This window comes from Peromyscus eremicus, chromosome 16_21, assembly GCF_949786415.1.
Source record: "Peromyscus eremicus chromosome 16_21, PerEre_H2_v1, whole genome shotgun sequence".
Classification (NCBI taxonomy): Eukaryota; Metazoa; Chordata; class Mammalia; order Rodentia; family Cricetidae; genus Peromyscus; species Peromyscus eremicus.
The window spans coordinates 7,190,878-7,217,216 of NC_081432.1; the positions used below are offsets into that span (position 1 = coordinate 7,190,878).

Sequence of the window (26,339 nt, forward strand, 5' to 3'; positions counted from 1 at the left end):
GGTGGGAGTGGGTGTTATGGCAACAGTTCTTCTGTCCCATGTCCCTTTCAAGCTCTCTGCGATGTGCCAAGGACTATTAAACCCCAGTATAGGGAATAAGGAACTGGCACTTCCATTAAAATTTCACCCAGGATAAATGAAACATGGTTTTCAGTCTCTTCATAAATAGCATGAACTAGAAGAGATTCCCAAGGGGGGGGGGAAACCCAGATTTTTTTCCTAGCTGTGTTTCCTGCCCCAGCCTGAACTCCAGTTAGTTCCCGAATTAATGAGAACACTTTGGAGACAGCTGAAAATGATTGGACATTAATTATTCAAACTGTATAAGCACAAACAAGCATCAGCCTCCACCACAGAGATGGTTTTAATGCCGCAGTTTTAATGTTTTATAGTTGCCTTGAAAAATTTAATGTTCTTGTTAAAGATTTAAAAAAAATTTCCTAGGTAAGCTGAAAAAAATAGGCTTCTTAGGGTTACGGTGACATGTTTTCTCTGTCCTTGGAGAGCATGAACCACTATATATTCTCAAGTCTCATTCAGACTGGGGAATTAGCATTAGGAGAACTAGGAGCAGGTTCAGAGCAGTGGAGGAATTGAACACGACATAATGGAGAAGCTGAGTGGCTTCCCAGGTTTCTTTTAGTGTGTGTGTATATTAGTCCCTTAAAAGCAATTTTTTCAAATAACTGAAATCTGCCTGCTATCAAGTTAATTTAAAAAATTGCCTAACACCTCATCTCCGCTTTCTCTTAGAACATATTTTTAAAGTTTATGAATGCAGTGGATCATTGCTATAAAAATCTGGGAAAATTGAAAACTACAAAAGTAGGAATAAAATTTACTTATATTTATGCTGCTTGGAAATGATGATTATATTTTATTATATACCCTCCTAGAATTTTTTTGTGTGTGTATACACACACACACAATGTATATACACACACATAAATGAAAGTTTTATTTAAAGCTTAAAAAAATCAACACCGAGCTGGGTGGTGGTGGTGCATGCCTTTAATCCCAGCACTCAGGAGGCAGAGGCAGGCGGATCTCTGTGAGTTTGAGGCCAGCCTGGGCTACAGAGTTAGTTCCAGGGCAGCCAGGGCTACACACAAAAAAACAAAAACAAACAAACAAAACAAAAGATCAACACTGTTTGCTTCATGTGCATAAATGACAACTGAAATTCAATGTGCACGTGTGCTGTACATAAGAGTCTTCTGTGTCTGTAGGTTGGGCTTCTGGAATTCAGATGTTGTGGACACATGACTCAGAAGAGGCTTTAAACAACGCAAAGGATGACAGGAAAATCATGCAAATAACCAATCAGAAATTTCTGGATATTCTAAATACTCTCATCAGTCAGACGACGCATGACTTGAGCAAGTTTGACAGAGTGAAGTTTGAGACTTTGATCACCATCCATGTGCACCAGAGAGATTATTTTTGATGACCTGGTAAGTATCCCCCCTCTCTACTCCCACCCCCACCTTGTCAAAGTAACTTAGTCTAGTAGCTAATAGTGAGTAGTTAAATGTTATCCAGAACGATGAACTTACGTGAGCTCCCATTCCTTGTGTTCCTTTTCACAACTGTCTACACTTGAGTAGGTGCATTCTACAACATGTGTGTGTGTGCTTCAAACAACATGTGTGTGTTTTCATTTATTATTCTAAAAAGTTTTGGTTTCTGATTTTTTTTGTTCTTTGGCTGTTGTTTGTTTTGAAATCACTTTATTGTAATGAACTCACAAGTGTTTTTGAGATAGGATCTCACTTTATTTTCCTTAGGTATCGTGGAACTTGCTCTGTGGACCAGGCTGATTCACAGAGATCCTCCTGCCTCAGCCTCCTGAATGCTGGGATTAAAAGCATTCACCACCAGGCCTAGCTAAAGTCACAAACAAAAACATCACACAGCTAGGTTAAGGAAGCCACTCAAAGAAGTACTCAGTACCAAACTCAGTGCGTCTCCCTGAACTTCCTTCGATATGGGTAGAAAGACCATTCTGAAGCATGGAGCCTCGCTTAGGGTTTTAAACTTTGACTATCAATTACGTTTTTTATGGTCTTATCTAGCATACACACACAGAGAGAGAGAGAGAGAGAGAGAGAGAGAGAGAGAGAGAGAGAGAGAGAGAGAGAGAGAGAGAGAGGAGAGAGAGAGAGAAAACACTGTCATAATTGAAACAGAAAAACAATTATCTTTAGTACAGTGTAACTCTTAGAAAAGAGTCTAAGGAAATGTATTATTAGTTGAGGAAAGACAGAATACAGGCAAAAGGACTCATGAGTTGTAAAAAGGATATAAAGTTATTTTTTCCCATGTACTATTTTGAAAGTCTGGAACCAATTGGTTTGTTAAGAATTAGTTGCTCTGCTGAACAAATGCCCAAGTGCATGCTGTAGTTGAGTCAGGACAGGGCATGAACGGTGGTGGACCGGTTGAGAAGGAGAACTTCAAGTTGAGTAGAAACAAGCCTGAGTGATGGTGCGTGGCTGTTGTCTAGTTGTTAGCATCCAATAGAACTTGACTGGGAAAGAGTCTATAGGGCAGGAGTAATGTGAGGAGTGTCCTCATTCCCCTTGGAAATAGGATTCTAATGATGGCTTTGGGCCTGGTCAGGTTCTCCTAAAGCTGGAACCCCAAGCATGTCTCAGTTTATTTTTCTGTTGTTATGATTAAAACTCTGACAAAAATCAAGTCTAGAGAGAGTTTGTTTTGGCTCACAGTTCAAGGCACAGTCCACCATTCCAAGGGCATCAAGCAGGAGCAGCTCTAGGTTGCCCAAGGTCACATCATAACCACAGCCAGGAAGCGGAAGATGATGAACGCATGCAGCTCTGAACGTGTGCAGCTCTGAACACGTGCTGCTGCATAGCTCCTACATTGCTTGGTTTTCTGTTGCTGGGATAAAATCCCATGGCTAAGAGCCACTTAAGGATGACAGGGTTCATTTCTGCATGTGGTTAGAGTAATGGTTAGTAATGGCAGGGATGACCTGGCCGTAAGAGCAGGAAGCTAGCTGATCACATGTTGTCCCCCGGCAGGAAGCAGAGAGAGAGAGAGAGAGCAGGGAGTGGGGCAAAGACTATGAAACTCAAGCTCCACTCCCAATGTACTCTTCCAGCAAGGAGTCACCTCCTAAAGGTTCCCTAGCCTCCTGAAACAGCACCCCAGCTGGGGTACGAACAGTGAAATATGTGATTCCATGGAGGACGCCTCTCATTCATGCCGACCACCACTGTCCCCTTTCTCCATGTACAGAGTCCAAGATCCCAGTCAGGGAAAGGTGCTCTGCACAGTAGGTGGGCTGTCCCACCTCAATGTAATCAGGAAACCCTACCAGGCATGACCCTCTCCCAGGTGACTCTGGAGCCCGTCACCTTGACAGATGACACTATCACAACAGGACAGGAGACCATGGTGGTTTTCCTGTCTCGTCTTTTGGCAGTCTGAATCTGTGCCATTACTTTCTTCAACTCGATTTGATTCATCTTCAAAGGCATCACTGTCCTTCGTGGCGGACACATAATCCATACGTCTCAGGGACTTCTGTAGAGAAGCTGGTCATAGACCACCTCCTTCACATTTGTACCCAAAGCCCTGCTTATGTAAGGAACATGTACTGATGACTCTTTGAAGGACATTTGGCCAGGCCATTGATTCCCTTACAATCCTCAGTCTCATTTTTTCTAAACATTATGTGCTGATGACTTTCATTGGCTTCTCCCAGCAGCTTACTAGGATGCAGAATCTTTAGTTCAGGCCTACCTCTACCTGCAGAATCAGAGTCAGATTCCTGAGTGATTCAAATGTGGAAGTGTAGGAATGTAGGAAAAGGGGCTAGAGAGACCGGTCAGTGGTTATGAGCACTCGCTGCTCTTTCAGAGGACATGAATCTGGTTCCCAGCACTCATTAGGAGGCTTACAACCACCTGGAACTCCAGTTCTAGGGGACTTAATTCCCTATGTTGCCTCTGTGGGCACCCACACATGCATGTACACACACACACACACACACACACACCCAAACATATATGTTTGAAAAGTATGAAATAAGCTGCAATCAGATTTTCTCCAGATCAAACTAATCATGATTTGGCATTTTGTTTTGGCATCTGTACAGTTGACATTCAAGAAAATGCACCCAGGAATGCTGGTGTGGAGTCTGCTTTTGTACCTGCTGTGAACACACTATTGAGAGTGTTTGTCCAGCCCTGGCTGATGTGAGGTCCTGTGGGAGTCAGTGCTGAGGAGAGCTGCTTTACTTTCTGTACAGAATGGATTTTTTTTTTAGACAAGATACGTAACAGGCTGGGAATTGAGCTTAGCGGGAGGACGTTTGCTTAGCCTGAGCGACACCCCCGGGTCACTCCCCAGCACCACAGGCGCAAAAGCTGGCAAGAACAAAACTAAACTGGGGCACAGTGAAAACTGTGAAACTGTTTTCCTTGTGTCCCGATCCCACCTGACCTCGGAGTCGGTTTGCAAACCAGCTGAAACTGTGTGGCACGACCAGCATATATGCTTTGTCTGCTTCTTACAATCTGTGACAATATGCCGCCAGAATTTGATACCTCTGTTGGCTACCCTCTCTCTCTCCCCCTCCACCTCATTCTTACCACCTCAATAGGACCTCAAAATAGTTCCTGGCTGACTGCATCTCCATGGCTGTGGTTCCTGAGTCAGGGGACATGGTCTCTGGGGCTGGATCCAGGCTATGTCATCCAAGAGCAGATCATTTAATGTGGCGGATACAAACAGTTTTGGGTGAGAAAGGCATGGTCATGCTACAAAACGGCGAGACTGTGAATAGCAAGGCTTAGGGAGATCTGGGGCAGAGGGATACCCAGCATGGTGAGCATCCAAACACTGTAGATATTTTCAGAAGTCTGTTTCTAGTGCCATCTGGAATGACCTGGAAGTGAACTCGTGGATATGAGGGCAATTTTTTTTTTTTTTTTTTGTGTGTGTGTGTGTGTGTGTGTGTGTGTGTGTGTGTGTTTGCCTACATGTATGTATTTGCACCATGTGCATACAATACCCACAGAAGCCAGAAGAGGGAGTCAGAACCCCTGGAACTTGACTTCCAGGTTGGTTCCTTGAATAGGCAGGACTGAGGTTTCTCCAGGCTTACCAGGGGAAAGTCAGAAGGTGCCTCAGAATGTGGCCACGGTTGGTGGGTTCCTGAAAGTGTTGACTTGCTTTCTGTCTCTTCTAATGGACTAGTCTCTGAAGTTACAAGCATGGTGGTGATCACCTGGAGCTTCTTGCCTCACGGTACATGCTGAAGACCTGTCAGATTGGGAGGCAGACAGTAGTGCTGGGACAGAGAGACATATGCACATACCTAGCTACGCATTCCTTGTTTATCACCTCTAGGGGCTTCCAACTGCTGTGAAGAGAGTCTCCCAAACTCTTCCCATGACCCTTTGAGGCCCCAACACACATTCTGTTCTTTAAGCTCTAGGCCTCAGCAGTACTGAACATTTTTCAGTTGAACATGGTAAGTAGATCTGGGCCTTTGTTTTCCCTGCCATATTTCTATTGTTTAGACAGATTTTAGTTCAGATATGTTTGCCTCCAAGTCTCTACTTCCTAGACCAGATTAGGTCCTATTGCTACACATTTCTGTGGGCCTTGGATTTCTTCTTTGTAAATTGTGTGCGTGTGTGCGTGTGCGTGTGCGCGTGTGCGCGTGCGTGTGCGTGTGTGTGTGTGTGTGTGTGTGTGTGTATCTGCACCAAGTGCATGCAGTGCCCATGGAGGCCAGAAGAGGGAGTCAGAACCCCTGGAACTGGAGCCACCATGTGGGTGTTGGGAACTGAACCTGGGTCCTTGCCGAGAGCAGCAAGTGCTCTTAATTGCTGAGCCATCTCCCTTGACTTACTTTGGTAGTGTGGTTTGTATTTCATTGACATCTCTTGACTTTGCCCCACTCCCACATTTTTGGTAAGCTCCGGAAAGAGACACCATGTCCTTCTGTGTTCACCCAGTGTGGTGTCGGCACAAGAAGGCCAGCAATAACTCTTGTTAGATGGAGACTAATCAGCTCACTCGTGAGTGACTCGACTCCACCCACTGGCCTGTTTCAGGCTACTGCAGGTCAGTTTGTAATGCTTCATGCTTCCTGTTTTCAAGGTAAAAATGCACATCAAGTCTGTTACTGACTTTGAATGGCTGAAACAGAGCAGATTTTACTTCAAAGAAGATCTGGATCAGACCGTGGTGTCCATCACAGATGTTGATTTCATTTACCAAAATGAGTTCCTGGGGTGCACTGATCGCCTTGTGATCACCCCGTTAACTGACAGGTAGGAAACCCAGAGCTTGTGGTTACACTTGGTAATTAAATGACATGCTTAGAAGGCCTTACAAAACCATACTGAAATATTCATGAGCTCATGGTACTGTGGTCTCGGGTCCGTGCTGGGTCATCAAAGGCAGCCTAACAATGAAATAACCCTCGCTGTTGCTTACACGAACACAGGCGTTAATGTTTTATGAAGTAGAAACAGATGAAAGAATAAAATCAAGATTGAATGTTTGCTTTGGGTAATTTAATAATGATCTTGAGATTGTGAGAGGGAAAAACACCCGAAACCATTAAGGAAGTTAATAACATTGCAAGAAAAGGAAAGCACCTTTGATAGCCTTTAATGTAGTCTCCTGTGCTTGGGGTTTTCGGTGGATTTTATTCTTTTATTTATTTTATTTTTTTGAGACAAGGCCTCACTGTGTACCCCTGGCTGACCTGGAGCTCACAGCAATCCCCCTGCCTCTGCTTCCAGGGTGCTGAGATTAAAGGGAGGAAATCACCACACTCTGCTTTATCTTTTTCCTTTTTTTTTTTTTTTTGAAATAAAGACTCATGATGTAGTCCTGGCTGGAATTCTCTGTGTATCCCAGACAGGTGTTAAACTGGCAGCAATGCCCCTGCCTCTGCCTCCTGACTATTATAGGGGTACAGCACCACAGCCTGCAGCCTCTCAGTTTCTCAGATGTGGAAACTGAATTTAAAAGTTTAGTTTCTTGCCTGAGTCTGTCTCTGTCAAGGACGGGTCCTGTCCCCAGGCATGGTGTGGCTCTTTTCTATCTCTACTATCCCACCACACGCAGTTCAGTAGGCTGGACACAGCAAGTACTCAGCAAGTGTCTGTAGCATTGACTGAAAGCGGGTGTTAGGTGATTTCCTCCTGCCATGTTGACTGAGTCCGCTTCCAGGTAAAATGACAGCAGGACCGTTTTGTGGTTTCAGCTTCCTCTTGCTCTCTCCCGTCCCACTCTGTTCGGTTGCCTGTTTCATGTGGGCCGTTCAAGCTCCATGTCGGACGGGCTCTTCTGAGCCACCCGGGGCCCTGTTCCTTCCTGTGTTGCAGATGCTACATCACGCTGGCTCAGGCTTTGGGGATGAACATGGGTGGGGCTCCAGCAGGACCCGCCGGCACCGGGAAAACGGAGACCACCAAAGACATGGGCAGGTGTCTGGGGAAATACGTGGTTGTGTTCAACTGCTCGGATCAGATGGACTTCCGAGGCCTGGGGAGGATTTTCAAAGGCAAGTGTCTAATGGTTTTATATTTTCATTGCCCCTTGATATTTTCGGATAGAAATGTAAAATGACACTACCATCGTTAGGCTAGGTTGGTTTATAGGATATGGCAATCTTTCTGGATTAAAAGTGACCAGGTAGCATAAATTCAGTGCGGCTCAATACTGCTGGTCATGTTATATTGCGTGCATTGAATGTGTGTTGGAATTTGAAGACAGAATCAATTTGTAACAGGCGAACAGTAATGGAGGAGAGCTAGTTGTCATAGCAGATGGGTGCACACAACTTCCCCTTGCTGTGTTAAAGCCCACTGAAATGAAAGTGTTGTTATTATTATTATTATTATTATTATTATTATTATTTTTAGCACAGTTACACTAGAAAACAGAGGCAGGTTGGCCATCAGAGATTGAGAATTCTTGAGAAAAATCTTAGAAGATGGGTAGGCAAGAGTTGATTTCAGATAACACTGAGGGGGGGGGGAACACATCCAAGGGCACATCAGTGTCAGCGCTCAGTCTGGCTTTGTAACACAGCTCTCTGAAATAGGAGTCCTGCTAGAGGCCATCCCCAGGTAGGGCCTCTGCAAGGGTCAGATGGCAGGCCCCAAGCCCAGGAGGAACTCTCCTGCCCATCCCACCCCTTCCTCCAAAGCACCAGCAGCCGGCATCTCAAGCAGGAATTTGCATTTGTGCTAAGATGTAACGTAGTAAAAAGCCATTAGCTCAACATAACCAGAAGAGCTTGGGGTGGTACCCAGAATGATAAAGGCACTACAGGGCAGTGGCAGATCGGGTACAGCTCAGATCATAGAGTGAGTGCCTAGCCTGGGTGGGATCCTCAGTACTGTATAAGCGGTGTCGGGTGGTGCACACCTGTTATCCCAATACTCGGTGGGTAGAGACAGGAGGATCAGGAGGTCAAGGCCAGTCTTGGCTACAGAGTGGGTTCAAGGCAAGTGTGGGATACATGTGGCCTTGTCTCAAAGAATTAAAAAAATACACACACACACACACACACACACACACACACACACACACACACAGAGAGAGAGAGAGAGAGAGAGAGAGAGAGAGAGAGAGAGAGAGAGAGAGAGAGAGAGAGAGAGCGCATAAAGACTGCTAAGTTGAATTAAAGAGGAAACAGAAGGAAACTCAATAAACTCAGTGAAATTAATAGCTTCAGAGAGATTTGAGACTTTATGCTCTTCAGCCAACTGAAGAAACCAGGCTGTTAAGAAAAAAATAACAATTGAGACACAAGGAGAAAGAAACTACAATTTACGAGGAGGAAATAACCACCCTCTCTTGAGTGACAAAAAGAAGAGGAGATGGAAGTTTTGCCAGGGAAACGTTAAGGGAAGAAACATCCCCACATCCTTAGAGTGGTCGTCCCCAAGTGGGAGAGGAGAAGATTGGGCAAATAATGACGAAGGAAATAAAGCATTTCACACAGCTGTAGGTGATGAAGGCTTTCATCCTTAGAGTATCGGTAAGGCACAGCATTCGTGATCTCCAGGTCTGTCTTTGTGCTTGGTTTTGTAAGAAATACATAAAACCCCTCTGGCCATCTCATCCTGCAACCTGACATTCCTATCTCAGTGTAATAAAAATAAAATAAAATAAAACCCCCCAAAAACAAGGCCAGAGAGATTGGATCTGGCTGAGAGGCATCCCATATTCGGCCATTTTCCCCAGAGACCAGAGAGCTGCTCTTCTCCATCCTCCCTGAAGCTGGTCATTACAGACAGGATCGGATTTTATCACTTCTCAGGACACCTGCCTACAATGTCGTATTTACATTTTCCTTTCAACACCGGTACTGTTTTCACTGCATTTGGCGATGATATGCAAATAATTAAACATCTCCCATAACAAGAATGAAATATGTCTCCATACACAGCCCGATGTGAAACTTCACATAAATTGTGTTTAGGCGTAATTGTTGGGGAGCACTTGCTATCAAGAAGGTACCTCGAAAAGTGAAACTTTGCAAATTAACCGTTTCTCATACCAGGTCTTGCACAGTCGGGTTCCTGGGGCTGTTTCGATGAGTTTAACAGAATTGAATTGCCTGTATTATCTGTGGCGGCCCAACAAATTTACATCGTTTTGACAGCCAGGAAAGAGAGGAAAAAACAGTTCATTTTCTCAGATGGCGATTGTGTGGACTTAAACCCAGAATTTGGAATCTTCCTGACAATGGTGAGATCATAACCCTAAAATGCAAGTTGATGGGTTTAATCGTTACAGATACCAATAGATGGGTTTGTGTTACAGGACAAATTAACCAGAAGTCACGGGCTCTTCTCTTCATGTGGGTTTTTAAAAAAAGGCTCACTTTAAGTTAATTGTGTCTATGTGTGGGTATGTGTATGTGAGTGTATGTGCCTGTAGAGGCCAGAAGAGGGCATCAAATACCCTGACGCTGAAGAGTCCAGGTAGTTGTGAGATTGTGAAGTTTATAGGTAGTTGTGACGTGGGTGCATTACTTACAACTGTGCATTTCTTAAAACCACAAAGATACCTTTCTTTCTCATGCCTCATGTCCGCTATGGGTTGCCTAGGGTGGCAACTGAGAGGTCAGGGTAAATTTTGCACATCCTTACTCTGGTATCAGGCTGATCAGGTGGTCACTGTCTCAATCACTGTTGGATGGTATTGCGAAGAGAAAATGAATAATCACGCTTTGGCTTAGAGTTTCCATCCCGAAGGGACACCCACAGGTCTCATGGGGCAAACTACATCTACCTTCAAGGGGGCCTAGAGGGTGAGTGTGATTCTACAGGCAGGAGGAGGAAGTAATGGCGATGACTATCACATGCCCATTGCCTCATCCTAGAGCTGCAAGAGCCTCTGGGTAAATGTCTTCTAGTTGAGGTGTGTCAGGCTCAAATCACAGAGCCAGTAAGGGAAGTTAGCTGTTGTGTGTACTACGTATGCAGGTGTATGCATGCATGCTTGCACATGCACCCACGTACAGGCATGTGGAGGCCAGAGGTAGCTGTCAGGAGTCTTTCTGTAATGATCACCTTTTGAAACAGCACCTCTCACTGGAGCTGGAATTACAGATGGTCAGGAGCCACCATGTGGGTGCTGGGAACCGAACCTGGGTTTTCTAAGAGAAGACAGCACTCTTAGCCACTGAACCATCCCTCCAGCCCCTCTCTTTACTACCATATTTCAGCTCATAATTACTCAGGACTATTTATTCAGCTCTGTTTTTCCGCTTTCTATATTTTTAAACCAGTAGACACACAGATGCTTAATTTTTTTTGCAAAACTATGTGTAGCTTTAATAATGAATTGAAAATTGATATATTAGAAAAGGTGTGATATGAAATGTGATTAAATGTGGATGGCTTAGTACACATTTTTGAGAAAGCATGGATATTTTATATATTTAATATTTTTGTGCATTGCCTTACAGTCTGAATTAGGGGCCTGCATAAATGTATTTATATACAGGAGGTAAAAAACTTGAACCAATAATTAAAAATTAAATATATTTTAACTCTTAGAACCCTGGTTATGCTGGGCGCCAGGAACTGCCAGAAAACTTAAAAATCCAGTTTCGAACGGTTGCAATGATGGTCCCTGATAGGCAGGTATGTATCAGCACTTAGAAGGGTGATATATGGTGTTTACTTTTCCTCCCAGTAACGTTACTTTAAAATGTCTCACTGTGTTAATCTGCAGATCATTATGCGAGTTAAACTTGCAAGCTGTGGTTTTCTTGAAAATGTTATCTTGGCCCAAAAGTTTTATGTTCTCTATAAACTCTGTGAAGAGCAACTTACTAAACAGGTAACAGCATATTTATTATTTTCATAAGTATAGAATTTAAGTTTTTGTTTTAATTTTTTTTAAAATTATGTGTATGTATGTGTGAGTATGTGCATGTAAGTGCTGGTACCCACAGAGGCCAGAAGAGGGCATCAGATCCATCTGAGCTAGAGTTGCAAGTGTTTGGAAGGGGCCAGATGTGGGTCCTGGGAACTGAACATGGGTCATCTGCAAGAGGCTAGGCGTTTAAAATTTATTGTTTGTCTCTCTCAGACTGCATCTGGCTGTCTCATTCTGAAAAGCAACATAGGTTTGAATTCTGTCATGTTACTTTGCTTTTTCGGATGGGATGATTCTTTTCTCCCCCAAAAGAAAGAGAGAATTGTGTTCCCGACACTTTGCAGAATAACCACTCCACAACGACAGCAGAATATCTGCTTATCTAGACAGGGTGATCCTGCACCTGGGATTTTTCAATGAAGTGTCTTTGTTCTCTTTTTCCCCATCCTAGGTCCACTATGACTTTGGACTGAGAAATATCCTGTCTGTGCTGAGGACCCTTGGATCTCAGAAAAGAGCCCGGCCGGAAGACAGCGAGTTGAGCACGGTCATGAGAGGGCTCAGAGACATGAACCTTTCCAAACTGGTAAATATCTCTGGACTCTTCTCTCTTCCAGGATCCTGACATAGTTTCTTTCTGCTCACCTGGCCAGTGGGGGGGTTTGCTCATGTTGAGCTCTGAACACTAACAGCCACAAAGATAGCAGGTGTGTTTCGCGGACACACAGTGAAAGTGCCTCCCCTTGTCGGTCGTATGTAGTAAATCAGGCCATCAGAGAGAGGGTTGCTGCTGCGCCAGATTTGCAATCCAGTTTCCTTTAAAATTCTTTTTGAATTTTAATTTTTTATTTATATATATGAGGGTTTTATTTTTGTTTTTGTTTTTGTCTACATGTATGTTATATGTGTACCATGTATGTGAAGTGTCTTCAGAGGAACTGGAGTTATAGGTGGCTGCAAGCCACCGTGTGGTCCTCTGCGAGAACAAGTGCTGTTAATCACTGAGCCGTCTCTCCCGCCCCCTTAAAAAAACTGAGAAATTGCCGGGCGGTGGTGCCGCACGCCTTTAATCCCAGCCCTCGGGAGGCAGAGCCAGGTGGATCTCTGTGAGTTCGAGGCCAGACTGGGCTACAGAGTGAGTTCTAGGACAGTCTCCAAAGCTACACAGACAGAGAAACCCTGTCTTGAGAAATTACGTGTGTGCAAGTGCACGTATAGAGTGCCACATCATGAGTGTGGAGGTCAGACGACAACTTTTGGGAGTTGGTTTTCTTCTACTGTGTGAGTCGCAGTGATCGGACTCGGGTTGTCAAGCTTGACAGCAAGCGCCTTTGCCCGGCAACACCAGCAGTTTTCCAACATTATTCAGAGTACTAAATTCTAGGCCTGAAGCTCTGCATTCACAAGAAGCCATGAGAACTATTCTCTCTCTCTCTCTCTCTCTCTCTCTCTCTCTCTCTCTCTCTCTCTCTCTCTCTCTCTTTGTGATGAGCTTAGCTCAAAATCTCCTCTCTAAACACCAGTTTCTTTCATTTGTGTGTATGTGCATGTGTCTGTGTGAGTGTGTGTGTCTGTCTGTCTGTGTGTCTGTGTGAGTGCATGTATATGTGTCTCTCTCTGTGGGTGTATGTCTACAGGGGCCAGAAGAGGGTGTCAGATGCAGGCTGTTATGAGCTGGATGATGAGGGTCTAGGAACCAACAGGGTTCTCTGAAAGAGCAGCGAGCTCTCTTAACTGTTAAACCGTCTCTCCAGTGCTAAACATAAATTTCTTAATTTCCAAATAAACACATTAGATGTTCATGTGGAACTTTTTTTTTCATGTTATGGTGATAGCCAGATGTGAAGCTTCTGTGCCATCTGACGTGCCACAGATGGAGCCCGGGTGTACAGGTGAGAAGGAATGGTGTGTAGCAAGTTGACACTCTGGTCTCTAAGCTAGCCATGAGCATCTGTCTGCATCGTTCACTGCGTTGGCAAATCCTCTTCAGATGTACTTTTTTGTTAGACCCTCTCAGCATCTCTGGCAGGTTGACCTACTGTCATTTATTTGGCAACTCGGAGAGGCGAGAGGACCCATCCATAATCATAGTCAGTCAGCTTTCTGACGCCAGGTCCTCTGTTCCTTATTCTTGGAACTTTGACAATCAAGAAAGTATCCCTGTGTGTGTGTGTGTGTGTGTGTGTGTGTGTGTGTGTGTGTGTGGTGCTCAATGATTAAGAACACTTGCTGCTCTTCCTGAGGACCTGAGTTCAGTTTCTAGCACCCATGTCAGGTAGCTCAAAACTGCCTATAGCTCTTGCTCCAGGGACTCCTACGCCCTCTTGTGCCCTCCATGTGTCACTGCACCCAGGTGCACATACCCACACACAGACACATAAATAAAAATAAATCTTAAACAAAAAGCACCAGGGGAGCTTCAGAGGATAGAAGAAATTGAGAAGGACTGGAAGTTGGGAATGGGGCAACTGTGTATTAAAGACACAGCACACAAAAAGTGGGAGTCAGCTTGCTCAAGCCTACTCCTTAAAAATAAAAGCAGGACACCGCTTGGGTGGAATGCCCAGCCACTGATGGATGAAATCACTGAGGGTAAGGGGTATGTATTTCCTGCTGTAAGTGGGCTATTGATACTCTGTTTCCATGAGGATGGGACTATACATAGCCTACTTTAAGATGGACATGAAAGTGAGCCTGGGAGAGGCAGAAAAACACATGAGACGAAACACAGATCAAGGTGAGATTGTAGAATGCCAAGGGACTCTGAGCGCCGCCGTGTGGGTTTGGTAGTGGTGCTGAGAAAGTGCTAGAGGGTGCAAAGTCTGCTTCAGAGTTAGGAAGTGATTCTCTGGGCATAAAGCAGTGAGGACCATGCATATGTTCTACTCAGCTAAGCCATGATTGTTCACCGAATACGTCTGTGTTCATGTATACCATCTTAGGTGGATGAAGACGAGCCCCTGTTCCTCAGCTTGATCAACGACCTGTTTCCAGGGTTACAGCTGGACAGCAGTACTTACGTGGAACTGCAAGCGGCAGTAACCAACCAGGTCAACCTCGAAGGCCTGATTAACCACCCGCCCTGGAACCTCAAATTAGTGCAGGTAAGGGCCTCGGAACCCCGGAGCGAGCGCACAGAGGCGGCAGTCATGATGGCGGATCTTACCACATTGTGCTTACTTCATGTTAAGTGTCGAAACTGAATTAAAATGCTGGGTAGCCATCATTATCAGAGGAATCCTCGGGGGGTGGTGTTTGCTTTAGTAAGAAAGAATTTGTCCTGTCTTGGTGAAATCTGGCTGTCATTTAGTCTAGCTGTTACTTAACCCTCATGAGAAGGTTGATGGTTCCCAGAATTCGTGAACAGTTGGGGTAGGAAGTAACAACCCAGATGGCTTCTTGCAGTCATGCTGGCAGTATTACCTGCAGCTGACAACTCAGGGTTGCGTGTGTGTGTGTGTGTGTGTGTGTGTGTGTGTGTGTGTGTTAGTTGTCTAGCCCAGACTGGCTTAGAACTTCCCATGTAGTTGAGGATGGCCCTGAACCCTAGACCTGTAGTTGGAGTTTTCTCCAGTCCTGCTAGGGTCTGCAGCTGCTCAGACCCAAGTAAACACACAGATGCTTATATTAATTAAAACTGTTTGGCCTAATGGCTCAGGCTTCTTGCTAGCTAGATCTTACACTTAAATTAACCCATAATTTTTTTTTTTTTTGGTTTTTCGAGACAAGGTTTCTCTGTGTAGCTTTGCGCCTTTTCTGGAACTCACTTGGTAGCCCAGGCTGGCCTGGAACTCACAGAGATCCGCCTGGCTCTGCCTCCCGAGTGCTGGGATTAAAGATGTGTTCCACCACTGTCCGGCTCATAATTCTTATTTATGTTTAGCCATGTGGCTTGTTATCTTTTCCCAGTTCTGCCTTCACATCTTGCTTCTCATGGCAGCGGCAGTGGCTGGCAGCGTCTCCTGACTTAGCCTCCTCCTCCTCCTCCTCCTCCTCCTCCTCCTCCTCCTCCTCCTCCTTCTTCTTCTTCTTCTTCTTCTTCTTCTTCCCAGAATCCTCCTCTCTGCTTATCCCGCCTATACTATACTTCCTGCCTGGCTACTGGCCCATCAACATTTTATTTATCAGTCAGTCAGAGCAACACATTCACAGCATACAGAAAGACATCCCCAGCATAGACCCTCCTGCCTTTGTCTCTGGGGTCACAGGTGTGCACCACTACTCCCACTGTAGACTGAGTATTCAAAAGCCAAGGGCTTCATGAGTGCTAGGCACACCCCCCCATGACCGAGCTGTGTCCACAGCCCACTCTGTGCTGTGTCCTTAGGAGGTCTCTGTGAATCCCCTCTCCCATTCCCATGTACCCAGTTTCTGTATGCTTCCACTTCTAGTAGCAAATGGAGAACTGAAGCCACTTTGTGTGTGGGCACATGAGCAGGCATTGCCTGAGCACTTACTACCCCAAATGTCACCATCATCTTCTTAAGGAAGAATGAATGGGTGAGGGGAAAGGAAGGCCAAGTTCCTCTGATTCGAAGATGGAGAGTCCTTGTCGGGATCATGCTTGTCTGCCCGCTGCTGGTGTCCTCCATTGCCATATTCCAATCTCTGGGCTGTTATCTCCATATCCTTCTCTATATCTCCTGAGGGTACTCCCGGAATAAATACCTCACACAGGAAAAATTCAAGCTGTGCTTCTGGAGACCCAGAAGGCTTTGCGTTTCTGCTTTCCACCACCTGGGGGCGACATCACCACACCGCAGGCACACTCAGATCCTAAGGAGCATAAGAGCTGGTCCTGTATTAATTATTTCCAAAATGTAATTCAAGTCCCATGTTGTCATTACTTTATTATCACTTACGTCGTTTTTAAAAGGGTGCCAGTTTGCTTCCCGCATCCAGTAAAACAAAGAACACTTGAATGTCATTTAAAGCCTTTGAAACTTAGGCTCACTCACACGAAGGCCAGCCAGAGACTAATAACCTACATTTTCCAATGTGTCATTTGATCGTATAGTTATATGAGACCTCGCTGGTACGGCACGGCCTGATGACTCTTGGGCCCAGTGGTTCCGGGAAGACGGCGGTCATTACAATTCTGATGAAGTCGTTAACAGAGTGCGGGAGGCCTCACAGAGAGATGCGGATGAATCCGAAGGCCATTACCGCACCCCAGATGTTTGGCCGACTAGATACAGCCACCAACGACTGGACAGACGGAATCTTTTCCACTCTGTGGAGGAAGACATTGAAGGCCAAAAAGGGTACGCGCGGGTCTCCCTCTGGGTTTGCTTTTCCTAGGCAAGCTCATTAACAGTGACCCAGTATCTGCTTAGTTTTCTGTTTTTTGATTTGCCGGTGAGAAATCAATCGATCTTCCCCCACCCCCCCCATCCTTGTTTGCAGGTGAAAACATCTTCCTCATTTTAGATGGCCCCGTGGATGCCATTTGGATCGAGAATTTAAACTCTGTGTTGGATGACAACAAGACACTCACCCTGGCTAACGGGGACCGTATTCCCATGGCCCCCAACTGTAAGCTGCTGTTTGAGGTGCACAACATTGAGAATGCCTCTCCTGCGACCGTGTCGAGGATGGGCATGGTGTATATCAGCAGCTCGGCGCTCAGCTGGAGGCCAATATTGCAGGTGGGGGCCGGAAACAGGCGGGGGTCTGCATGTCTTCGGCATTCTCCGTTTTTCTTGTGTGTGTGTGTGTGTGTGTGTGTGTGTGCGCGCGCGCGCGCGCGCGCGCGCGCGCGTAGGTACTCGTGTGTGGGTCCATGTGGAGGCCAGAAGACAACCTTGGGGGTGCTGTCCCTCAAGCCATCCTGCCGTTCACACTTGTTTTATTTTTGAGACAGCGTCTCTCTCACTGGCCTGGAATTTGTCAAGTAGGCTAGTCTGCTTAGTCAGTGAGTGTCCAGGATCTGCCTGTTCCCACTTCCCCAACGCTAGGATCATGAACATGTGTCATTACACCTAGCTTTCCTTTTCTTTCCTTTTTCTTTTCTTTCTTTTTTTAAAATGTGAGTTCTAAGAATTGATCTCCAGTCCCTGAGCTTTCAAGGCAGGCCCTTGATAACAGTTGAGCTGCCTTCCCAGCTCTGTACCTCCTTAGGAAGCACAGACACCGTTCTTTGACCCCAGGCATGGTTGAAGAAGCGTACGCAGCAGGAAGCCACTATGTTCTTGGGTCTCTACGACAAGGCCTTTGAAGACACGTACACATTCATGAAACTCAACCTCAACCCCAAAATGCAGCTCCTGGAGTGTAACTACATTGTGCAAGTAAGTCTCTCTGTTCCGTGCCTCCACTGCTTCCAACTCGGGCGCCAATCGCAGGCATCTAGAAGAACAAGTCCCTGGGGGAGCGGGGAGGGGGCTTGAGGATCTTTTTGTGACGTGGGTGAGAGGGCTCTGAGAAGTTGAATTCCCAGAGGAGGAAGGATGAATTTTAAATCTAGTTGTCTAACTCTGGAACCAGAAGCAACCTTTGGACACGTTTAGAGGGGAGCTTCTGCCTTTTCAGATTGGGAAAGCAAGGTTCAGTGGCAGGAGCGGGGGTGTGGGGGTGTGTGGGGGAGCGAGGTAAAACCCACACCTGCAGGTTCCTGGCTCACATCATTTCTATTGGTTGCACAGCCTGTCTGAAGCCTTACTTGTCCTCTAGCGCTGGGGACTATCAAGAGGGCATCAGACAGTGTCTCAAGATATTTCTGTTTTCTTTTCTCTCCCCCTCCTGCTTTTGATTTTCTGCTTTCAAGTATTTTAACCCGAACATTTTAAAATTGAAAAAAAAAAGTAAAAAAGATCTTATTTGAAATCTCTTGCAGTCTCTCAATCTCCTGGAAGGTTTAATTCCCTCCAAAGAGGAAGGTGGCATCTCATCTATGGAACATCTCCATAAGCTGTTTGTGTTTGGCCTCATGTGGAGTTTGGGGGCCCTTTTAGAACTGGAGAGCAGAGAAAAACTTGAAGTCTTTTTACGCAGTCACGGAAGCAAGTTAGACCTGCCAGATATACCCAAGGGCGCCAATCAGACCATGTATGAGTTCTACGTTTCTGATAATGGTAAATTATGGGTCAAACAAGATGACTCTAAAATATAAATTTCTAAGAGTTGAGAACTAAGCCAACTAGGAATATAACAATGGATAACATTGTGAAGATACGTCAGAGATGGGATTTTCTATACTGGCTGTACTGGAGGCTGGGACCCTCCTGACTTCTTCACTTGGAGTGGTCTAAGTAAAATCTGCTTTGAGAAGCAATTCCTGGCACATCACCTGCTTCCCAGTGCTTAGGGAGCAACGTGGGAACACTCACCGCTGACGAGCCCCACAGACTGTCTGTTGCCAGTGTCAGAATGAATAGAGAGAAGGGAGCAGGCAGGGCCATGCTTCTGTGTAGCCCAGGCCCAGCTCCCCTTTCCTTTAAACAAATACCCTTCCTTCAACCTGATGCTTTTGTCCAGAACCAGGCTCCGATTCTTCTAAGCCCCTTAGAGAACAAAAAACGATAAACCCTTCCCCTTTGCTTCCTGTATTTACCTCTGCTTTCTCCCAAACCTCCAGAGCAGCAAAGGTATTTTTGTGTTGAATGCATAAACTCAAAAGGATAAATAGAACAGGAGGGAAGCCAGCAATGAAAACATAGTGATAGCAAGGAAGCTGAAGATACGAAGCGTTTGATTTAGCATGCGGGACGCAGCTAACTCCTGGTTGAGAAGCAATTTGCTGTCCATCTCCAGAACCTCCAGAGGGCCCGGGAAGGGGAAACAGCGGGGAGGTGGAGCTAGTAATCAGAGGGCTGCTTCTCGGTCTCTTTAAGAAAAAGGATTTCCTAGGTCTCTTTCCAAAGCGGCCGAGGGGCAGCTGCACCCACCTGACACCACAAAGGGCTGATTTACCCAGGCACCTTGGAGGGTGAGAGAGCCTCACCACCGGGAAGGGGCACGCATCTGTGTTTGGAAGGGCCGCGCATCTGTGTTTGGAAGGACCTTCTTGGAAGGACTGAGACAAGTACAAGTGTAGAGATCAGAAGACAACTCATGAGAGTTGGTTCTCTCCTCCCACTCTGTGGTTCTGGGGACTGAGCTCCAACTGTCAGGCTTGGTGGCAAGCTCCTTTAGCTGCAAAGCCATCTCATGGGCCCTCTCTAGTCTTCACACTCTAAATGGTTAGTGTTGATGAAATTTGTATGCTCCAGCATCTGTGCCCATGAAGTAACTAAGTAACTAATGCATTACATACTTTGTGCTCATAAAGGGCTCAGTTTGTTATTAGCTCATCCATGTGTGTGTGTATGTGTGTGTGTGTGTGTCTGTCTGTATATGTGCGTATACATATTTTTATGTGTGTGTATATATTCATATGCCTCTCTGTGTGTGTATGTGGGTGTGTATAGTGTGTGTATGCATCTGTATGTGTGTGTGTGTGTGTGTGTGTGTGTGTGTGTGTGTGTGTGTGTCTACTCTTGTCATCACCGGACATCAGTACTTTTAGAGAGCTGTTTTCTTAGGTCTAGAAGTCTCTGCTTCCAGACCAGATGGGGTTACAGTCTGGGTTTGGCCTCTAGCATCAGCAAGTTGGACTCAGTGTGTGGAACAGTCATTTAGACACTGGGCAAAGGCAGAAAGAGAGCCAAGTCATGAGAGAAGGAGGCTTCCAGCAGGTGTGAGGGAACTGCCAGGCTCATCGGAACAGGAAGGGATTGATCTGGAGGAGGCCCTCGGTTAGGGGGTTCAAGATGGAGTCCCACAGCAGAGGGTCATGCACAGAGAGGAAGAGCCAGAAAAGAGTAGAAACGGAAAGACAGACCCATAGGCAGTGGTGACATCGCACTAGCCGAGGCACTGAAGAGATGCTAGGCAGTGGACAGGCAGGCACAGGATCCTTGCTTTTGTACCTACCTGACAGGCGTGGGGCAGTCCGCTCTCAAACCAGCTGCGTGTATCTCCTTTTCAAGAGCAAAGAAACATTTACCGCCATACTGTAGACTGTAAAACATTCAGAACAGGGAGACTTTGTAGCACGCTATGTCTATATCTCAAAAGAATAAAGGTTTCAGTTAACCCCAAAGTGAACAAAAGAGTGAACAATGATGAAAATAAATCAATGAGATAGAAACTAGAATAGGAAAAAAAAGATGGAACCAAAAGATGGTTCTTTGTAAAGATCAATAAAAGTGATAAAGCTGTTATTAGTGGTACCAGAGGTTAAAAACATAAGAAGATATAAATTACCACTGATGGGCTGGGAGATAACCTCAGTCAGTGACGTGTTTACTGTGCTGGTGTGGGAACCTGAGTTTCATCACCAGGACTGATGTAGAAAAGCCGGTGTGGTGTGTGTGCATGTAATCCCAACTCCTGGGGAAGAGGAGACGAGGATCCTCTGAGCTCACTGGCCAGCCAGCCTTATTGGTGAGCCCCAGGCCAGTGAGATCCTCTGTCTAAAAACAAACCAAACCAAACAAACAAACAAAAGTCCACAGTGGATGACAGCTGAGGGAAAGTCACACCAAAGGTTATTTCTTTGACCTCCATGTGCCCGCACACACGTGAACAAGTGTACATATGCACATATATATGCAGACACACGCAAAGGAAGGAGTAAATACATAGCCATTGGCAAGAATGAAAGGGGGCACATTAGATAAGTAGATGCATTGATGTTTCAGGAAAGCATTTTAATGTTTTGTATGATCTAAGCGATGTGTCTAGCACTTTGCATTTCTATAGCTTTACCTAACCATCAAAGGCCACGTTTTGATTAAGATGAAATTCCACCCGCCATGTAGGTGATTGGGAACACTGGAACAAGAGACTTCAGCCGTACTACTATCCAACGGACAGCATTCCAGAGTATTCGTCCATCTTGGTTCCAAACGTTGACAACATTAGGACCAATTTTTTGATAGACACTATTGCAAAACAACACAAAGTAAGTGTGATGAACTCTTAGGTGGTCCCAAACCATGTAAGAAACACATTGCCTCTCACGTACCACAGAGAGAAAACATAAATCCTAACACATGGGCCCAGACAGGGTGTCGCTGGAGGAGGGCCCTTCTGACAGTGGTTCCAGGCTCCAGAGTGGTCTTCCTCTCTGTCTCCCCCGAGCTGATGAGGAACGAGGGTGTCGCCTTTCAGACTCGCTTCTGTACCCCAGTGGGCATGCGAATAGGCAACCGTCTTCTCTTCCAGCACCTTGATATCGCTGTGTGTGCTTTTCACTTGAATTTTTAGTTTCCCTGGGAGTGACCTGAGTGGAGGTGTGATTGTAGAAAATACTTTAAAAAATGCATAGCGTCGGTTCATGGAACGGCAAGTCATAGGAGGTAGAGCCATAAGGTACTACCATATGGCTGAGGTACTAAACACAGTGTGGCACCTTTCAGCACAATTCTTCCACAATTGCAGGCTGTTCTGCTCACGGGAGAGCAGGGGACTGCGAAAACTGTAATGGTGAAGGCCTACCTGAAGAAATATGACCCCGAAGTACAGCTATCCAAGAGTCTGAACTTCTCCTCTGCCACAGAGCCAATGATGTTTCAGGTAGGACCCCTCATTTGCTGTGTAATAAGCATGCTAAAACTTTGAAGTGGTGGGTTCAGTACAGTGAGGCTGCTCTCTGTGTTTTCTCAGACACGTGTTTAGCAGTTGGCGTTGGCTAAATTTGCCGTTTTTTTAAAGACTTATTTATTTATTTTTATTTGTAGGTGTGGGTGTGTATGTGTGTGTACGAGTTTATGTACACTGTATATGTATGCAGGAGCCTGAAGAGGCAAGAAGTGGGTGCCAGATCTCCTAGAACTGGCATGTGTGAGCTGCCATGTGGGCGCTGTGAACCACATCCAGTCCCTGCCAGAGCAGTGAGCACTCTTTAGGTACTCTTTAAAGATACCTCTCCAGACCTAAGTTTGCTCCCGTGTGGCTGAATTAGAAGCCAAGCATTGTATTTTGGCTTAATGTGTGTGACTGAATTAGAAGCCAAGCAGTGTATTTTGGCTTAATGTTGAATCTGAGGCTGGACTTGGGAGCGTGCCAGTTTTAGTATATTGATGGTTCACATTCCCGTCTCTTGTTTTGAAACACTCAAGTGATGCGTATCTAATAATTACTCTTGAACTGAACCGGTTCTGGTAGTGAATTATATTCTGCTTTGAAAACATGGTTAGTTTTAAGGATTGAAATCCAGTGCATGTGACAGACCGTCTCCTTTTCTCTAGAGAACAATCGAAAGCTACGTGGATAAGAGAATGGGAAGCACCTATGGGCCCCCAGGAGGGAGGAAGATGACTGTGTTTATTGATGACATTAATATGCCTGTGATCAATGAATGGGGAGATCAGGTATGCCTAAGGAACTTTATGTAGCTGATACGCAGCTCCCCTGGAGCTGGAGTTGCGGGAGATGGTGCGTCATGCGAGGTGGGTACCGGGAATTGAAATGGGGTCCCAGGGAAAGAGGCACAGTCAGCTGCTAAGCCTCCTTCCAGCCCAGTGTTTTCCATTAAGTCAACCACCTGCACATTAAGCCTAATAATAGTTCTCAGCCCCTTTGACTTCTCCTCTTTGAACCCATCTGTGGTTTGGTGGGACTCCTCATGTCTACTTGGCATCTTGACTTCATGCCCTTCCTGGCCTCTCTGCTTCGGCCTTGCCCTAGGTCTCACCCTTGCGCTCCCTCCCCAATGACCACCTACTAGCTAAACAATTCCAGTCAAGCCGACAAAGCGCCACATCTCCTCCACTCATCTACCTGTAGACCGTGGTCTCAGTTGCCATCATCGGTCAGCCCAAGTCATTCCCCGTTAGAGGACCTTACTGTCACGGCCAGCATCCGGCGTGTTCCCAATTCACTCCCAGTGACATACACTGCCTCATGAGCTCCATCTAGCTTGAGTCCACCAGGCCTGGCCCTTTGTCCCTGTTCCCACTCTTCATGCCCCCTTGCTGTAGGATCCACCAGAAGCTCTGTGCCCACCCTGAGAGCAATCCTCGTGTAGTTCTGCAAAGCTTCTGTTCTGCTTCTGGGCTGAGGGACTTCAGCGGTTCTCAGAGGTGGAGGCATGTTTAGTTCCAGCCTGCCTCTATTGTCTGTAGAGTTCTAAACTCAGTTGTTCATCTAGGGGTGTCTAGTCAGACTTAGAAAATCCCAAACTTGTTTGGCAATGAGTCTTGTGTAACTCAGGAGTCAGCTGCCCTATATTCAACCCGTTAGGAACCATGCTGCTCTCCATATTGAGGCACTCCTCCCGGGAGCCTCGTATTTCATTTCCCTGCTTTGTTTTCTCGGAAACATTTATAGTACACTATTTTATTTGCACATAAGCATACACTTGTGCATTTTGTCTCCCACAAGAATGCATGCTTCATGAAGATGGATTTTTGTGTGTGTATAAAGAGAGCCTGGCACACAGTAGTTGAATACTGGTTGGATGAAAGACTGTTCTGTTGGGGGTGCTTGTGAGCAGTCCCTTTGGAGATACCCCAAAGGAATTTGAATACACAGAGCTGGAGCATAGAAGGGAAGCTAAAGCCAGAGTAACAGCTTTGAGATTCTTCGGGATGTGGCGTTCCGATGGTGTGGCTGGAATTGTGAGAAGGAAGGGGGAGCCCTGGAAAGCAGTTAAATGTGAGAGTGGGGGTGAGGGGTGGGCAAAGCATGGCTAGGGAGTGATCCAGAGTCATCAGAGGAGTCTGGAAAGAATCATGCCTCGGAAACCAAGGCAAGAGGAGAAGGAGGACACATTAACAGAGTCAGAGCTGCCTTCGAACCAAAATGTTGAACAGTTAGTTCATAGTGTCAGAGGCTCAGGGTTGAGACCACTTTCCATTTCTGATATGAAGTGTCTAAGTGAGTGTGGGAGGTGTCTGTAGTCCAACTTGTAACTCTGGGTGCTGTTGCCAAGTGAACCAAGTGTTTCCCAACCTTCTACCCACCTAAACTTACTGGGAAATTTGTTTTATCAGTCTAGTGAAGGACACCCTGGACCCACACCAGCTTTTGGTATCATTTCATTCAGGTTGCCCGGAAGGGGATGGCCAGAGTCATAAACACACTTCCACGGAAGGAGTTGAATGTTTTCTGATAATCTCATCTGTCCTATGTTTTTTAGGAGTTGTTGAGAATTAGCGATATGTTTAAAGATGTTGCTGTATGAAATTTCAGATAACTAACGAGATTGTGCGGCAGATGATGGAAATGGAGGGGATGTATAGCTTGGACAAGCCTGGAGACTTCACCACCATCGTCGATGTACAGCTCATAGCGGCCATGATTCATCCAGGAGGGGGCCGGAACGATATCCCACAGCGCCTAAAAAGACAATTCACCGTGTTTAATTGCACGCTGCCTTCAAATACCTCCATAGACAAGATTTTTGGTACGGGTACTATAGATGCTGAATTTTTTTTATTGCATCACATAATGGATATAAACCATGCAAAAATTTACTTAAGAGCTAAAATGTCTGTCTGGAATGGGGACGAAGTATCTGAAATGAACATCTAAATACCAACATTAAGATGACTGGTGTTGATAGCCTGTTCTAGAACTCAAAGATACTTAGAAAGAACTTTGTAGATGGTGGCATAAGAAGTGAGGGAGGGGTGAGGAGGTGGCTTAGTTGGTAAAATGTTGGCCATGCGAGTCAGAGGACCTGAGTTCAGTCCCTCAGAACCCCATTAAAAAAAAGCCACATGTGATGACACACACTTGTAGTCCCTGTGTCAAGGAGGTAGAGGCAGGAGTATTCTGGGGTTTGCTGGACAGCCAGCCTACCCGTTTTGGCAAGCACCAAGCCAATGAGAGAGTCTGTCTTAGAAAAGGTGTATGGGTTCTCAGGAACAACAGCTGAGGTTGTCCTCTGGCTTGGGGACACTCTCTCTCTTTCTCTCTCTCTCTCTCTCTCTCTCTCTCTCTCTCTCTCTCTCTCTCTCTCTCACACACACACACACACACACACACACTCATATACAAAAGTACCACATATGGGTACACCTTTGCACATGTACACACACACCTACCCAAGGGTATACACACACACACACACACACACACACACACACACACACACACGCACGCACATACACACAAGTGCGCACGTGGTAAAGGAAGCTCTGTGTTTTGTCCTCACATGGGTGATCAGGGAGATCTGGGCTGAGGAGTGGCAAATCTTCACACAAGCCCACAAAGTTAACAGTAATAACTAGTACTTGGAAATGTTAATGAAATTGATTGTTGGTACCAAACTTGGCATCCATAACATGTACTATGGAAAATTTTGAAATAGATTGTCATGATTGCTTGATGTGTCAGGCACTGGGAATCAGAAGCAGAAGGGGAGGAGTTTCAACAGAAGCAGGAACAGCCAGTCATTTTTATGGGAAAACCATTAAAATTGGGCCCCATCTCATGCCAAAGCACAAAATAAAACACATGTAGACAAAGGACCCAGCTATGGAAGGCTGTTGGGAGGATTAAGTATGAGTCGGTACATAACCCACTGCCACTTAGGACAGCTGGGACTTCTGACTTAATCTTGTAATGACTTATTCACTAGAATAAACATGTGCCCTGTGTCCCTTTTCAAAAACTGTGTGCCTTCCCTTTTATTTTGTCCCCAGGAATTATTGGCTGTGGATACTTCGATCCGTGTCGAAAGTTCAAACCTGAAGTATGTGATATGGTTGGTAATTTAGTCTCAGTGGGCCGAGTGCTGTGGCAGTGGACCAAGGTAACTGCGTTGCTCTAACAGAGGACCCAGGTTCTGTTCCCAGCACCCACATGGTGGCTCACAACTATCTGCTGACTCCAGTTTCGGAAAATCTGATGCCCTCTTCTGGCCTCTAGAGGCGCTGTACACACACAGTACACAGATATACGTGGAGACAAAAAAACTTGTACACGTAAAATAAGAAAAAAAAAAAACT

At 45.7% G+C, this 26,339-nt stretch overlaps 1 protein-coding gene across 1 annotated transcript in view; it reads left to right on the forward strand.

The window, feature by feature from the left end:
- Dnah8 (dynein axonemal heavy chain 8) overlaps window positions 1-26,339 on the forward strand; it is a 239,804-nt gene that overhangs the window by 88,729 nt on the left and 124,736 nt on the right. The window contains 18 exon segments of the mRNA XM_059282134.1: window positions 1,250-1,438; window positions 1,440-1,454; window positions 6,142-6,314; window positions 7,380-7,558; window positions 9,569-9,756; window positions 11,073-11,159; window positions 11,251-11,358; window positions 11,849-11,983; window positions 14,340-14,501; window positions 16,415-16,661; window positions 16,804-17,045; window positions 17,547-17,687; window positions 18,233-18,470; window positions 21,201-21,343; window positions 21,823-21,957; window positions 22,632-22,754; window positions 24,577-24,790; window positions 26,034-26,143. Of these exon segments, the coding sequence (XP_059138117.1) occupies window positions 1,250-1,438; window positions 1,440-1,454; window positions 6,142-6,314; window positions 7,380-7,558; window positions 9,569-9,756; window positions 11,073-11,159; window positions 11,251-11,358; window positions 11,849-11,983; window positions 14,340-14,501; window positions 16,415-16,661; window positions 16,804-17,045; window positions 17,547-17,687; window positions 18,233-18,470; window positions 21,201-21,343; window positions 21,823-21,957; window positions 22,632-22,754; window positions 24,577-24,790; window positions 26,034-26,143 (2,829 nt within the window).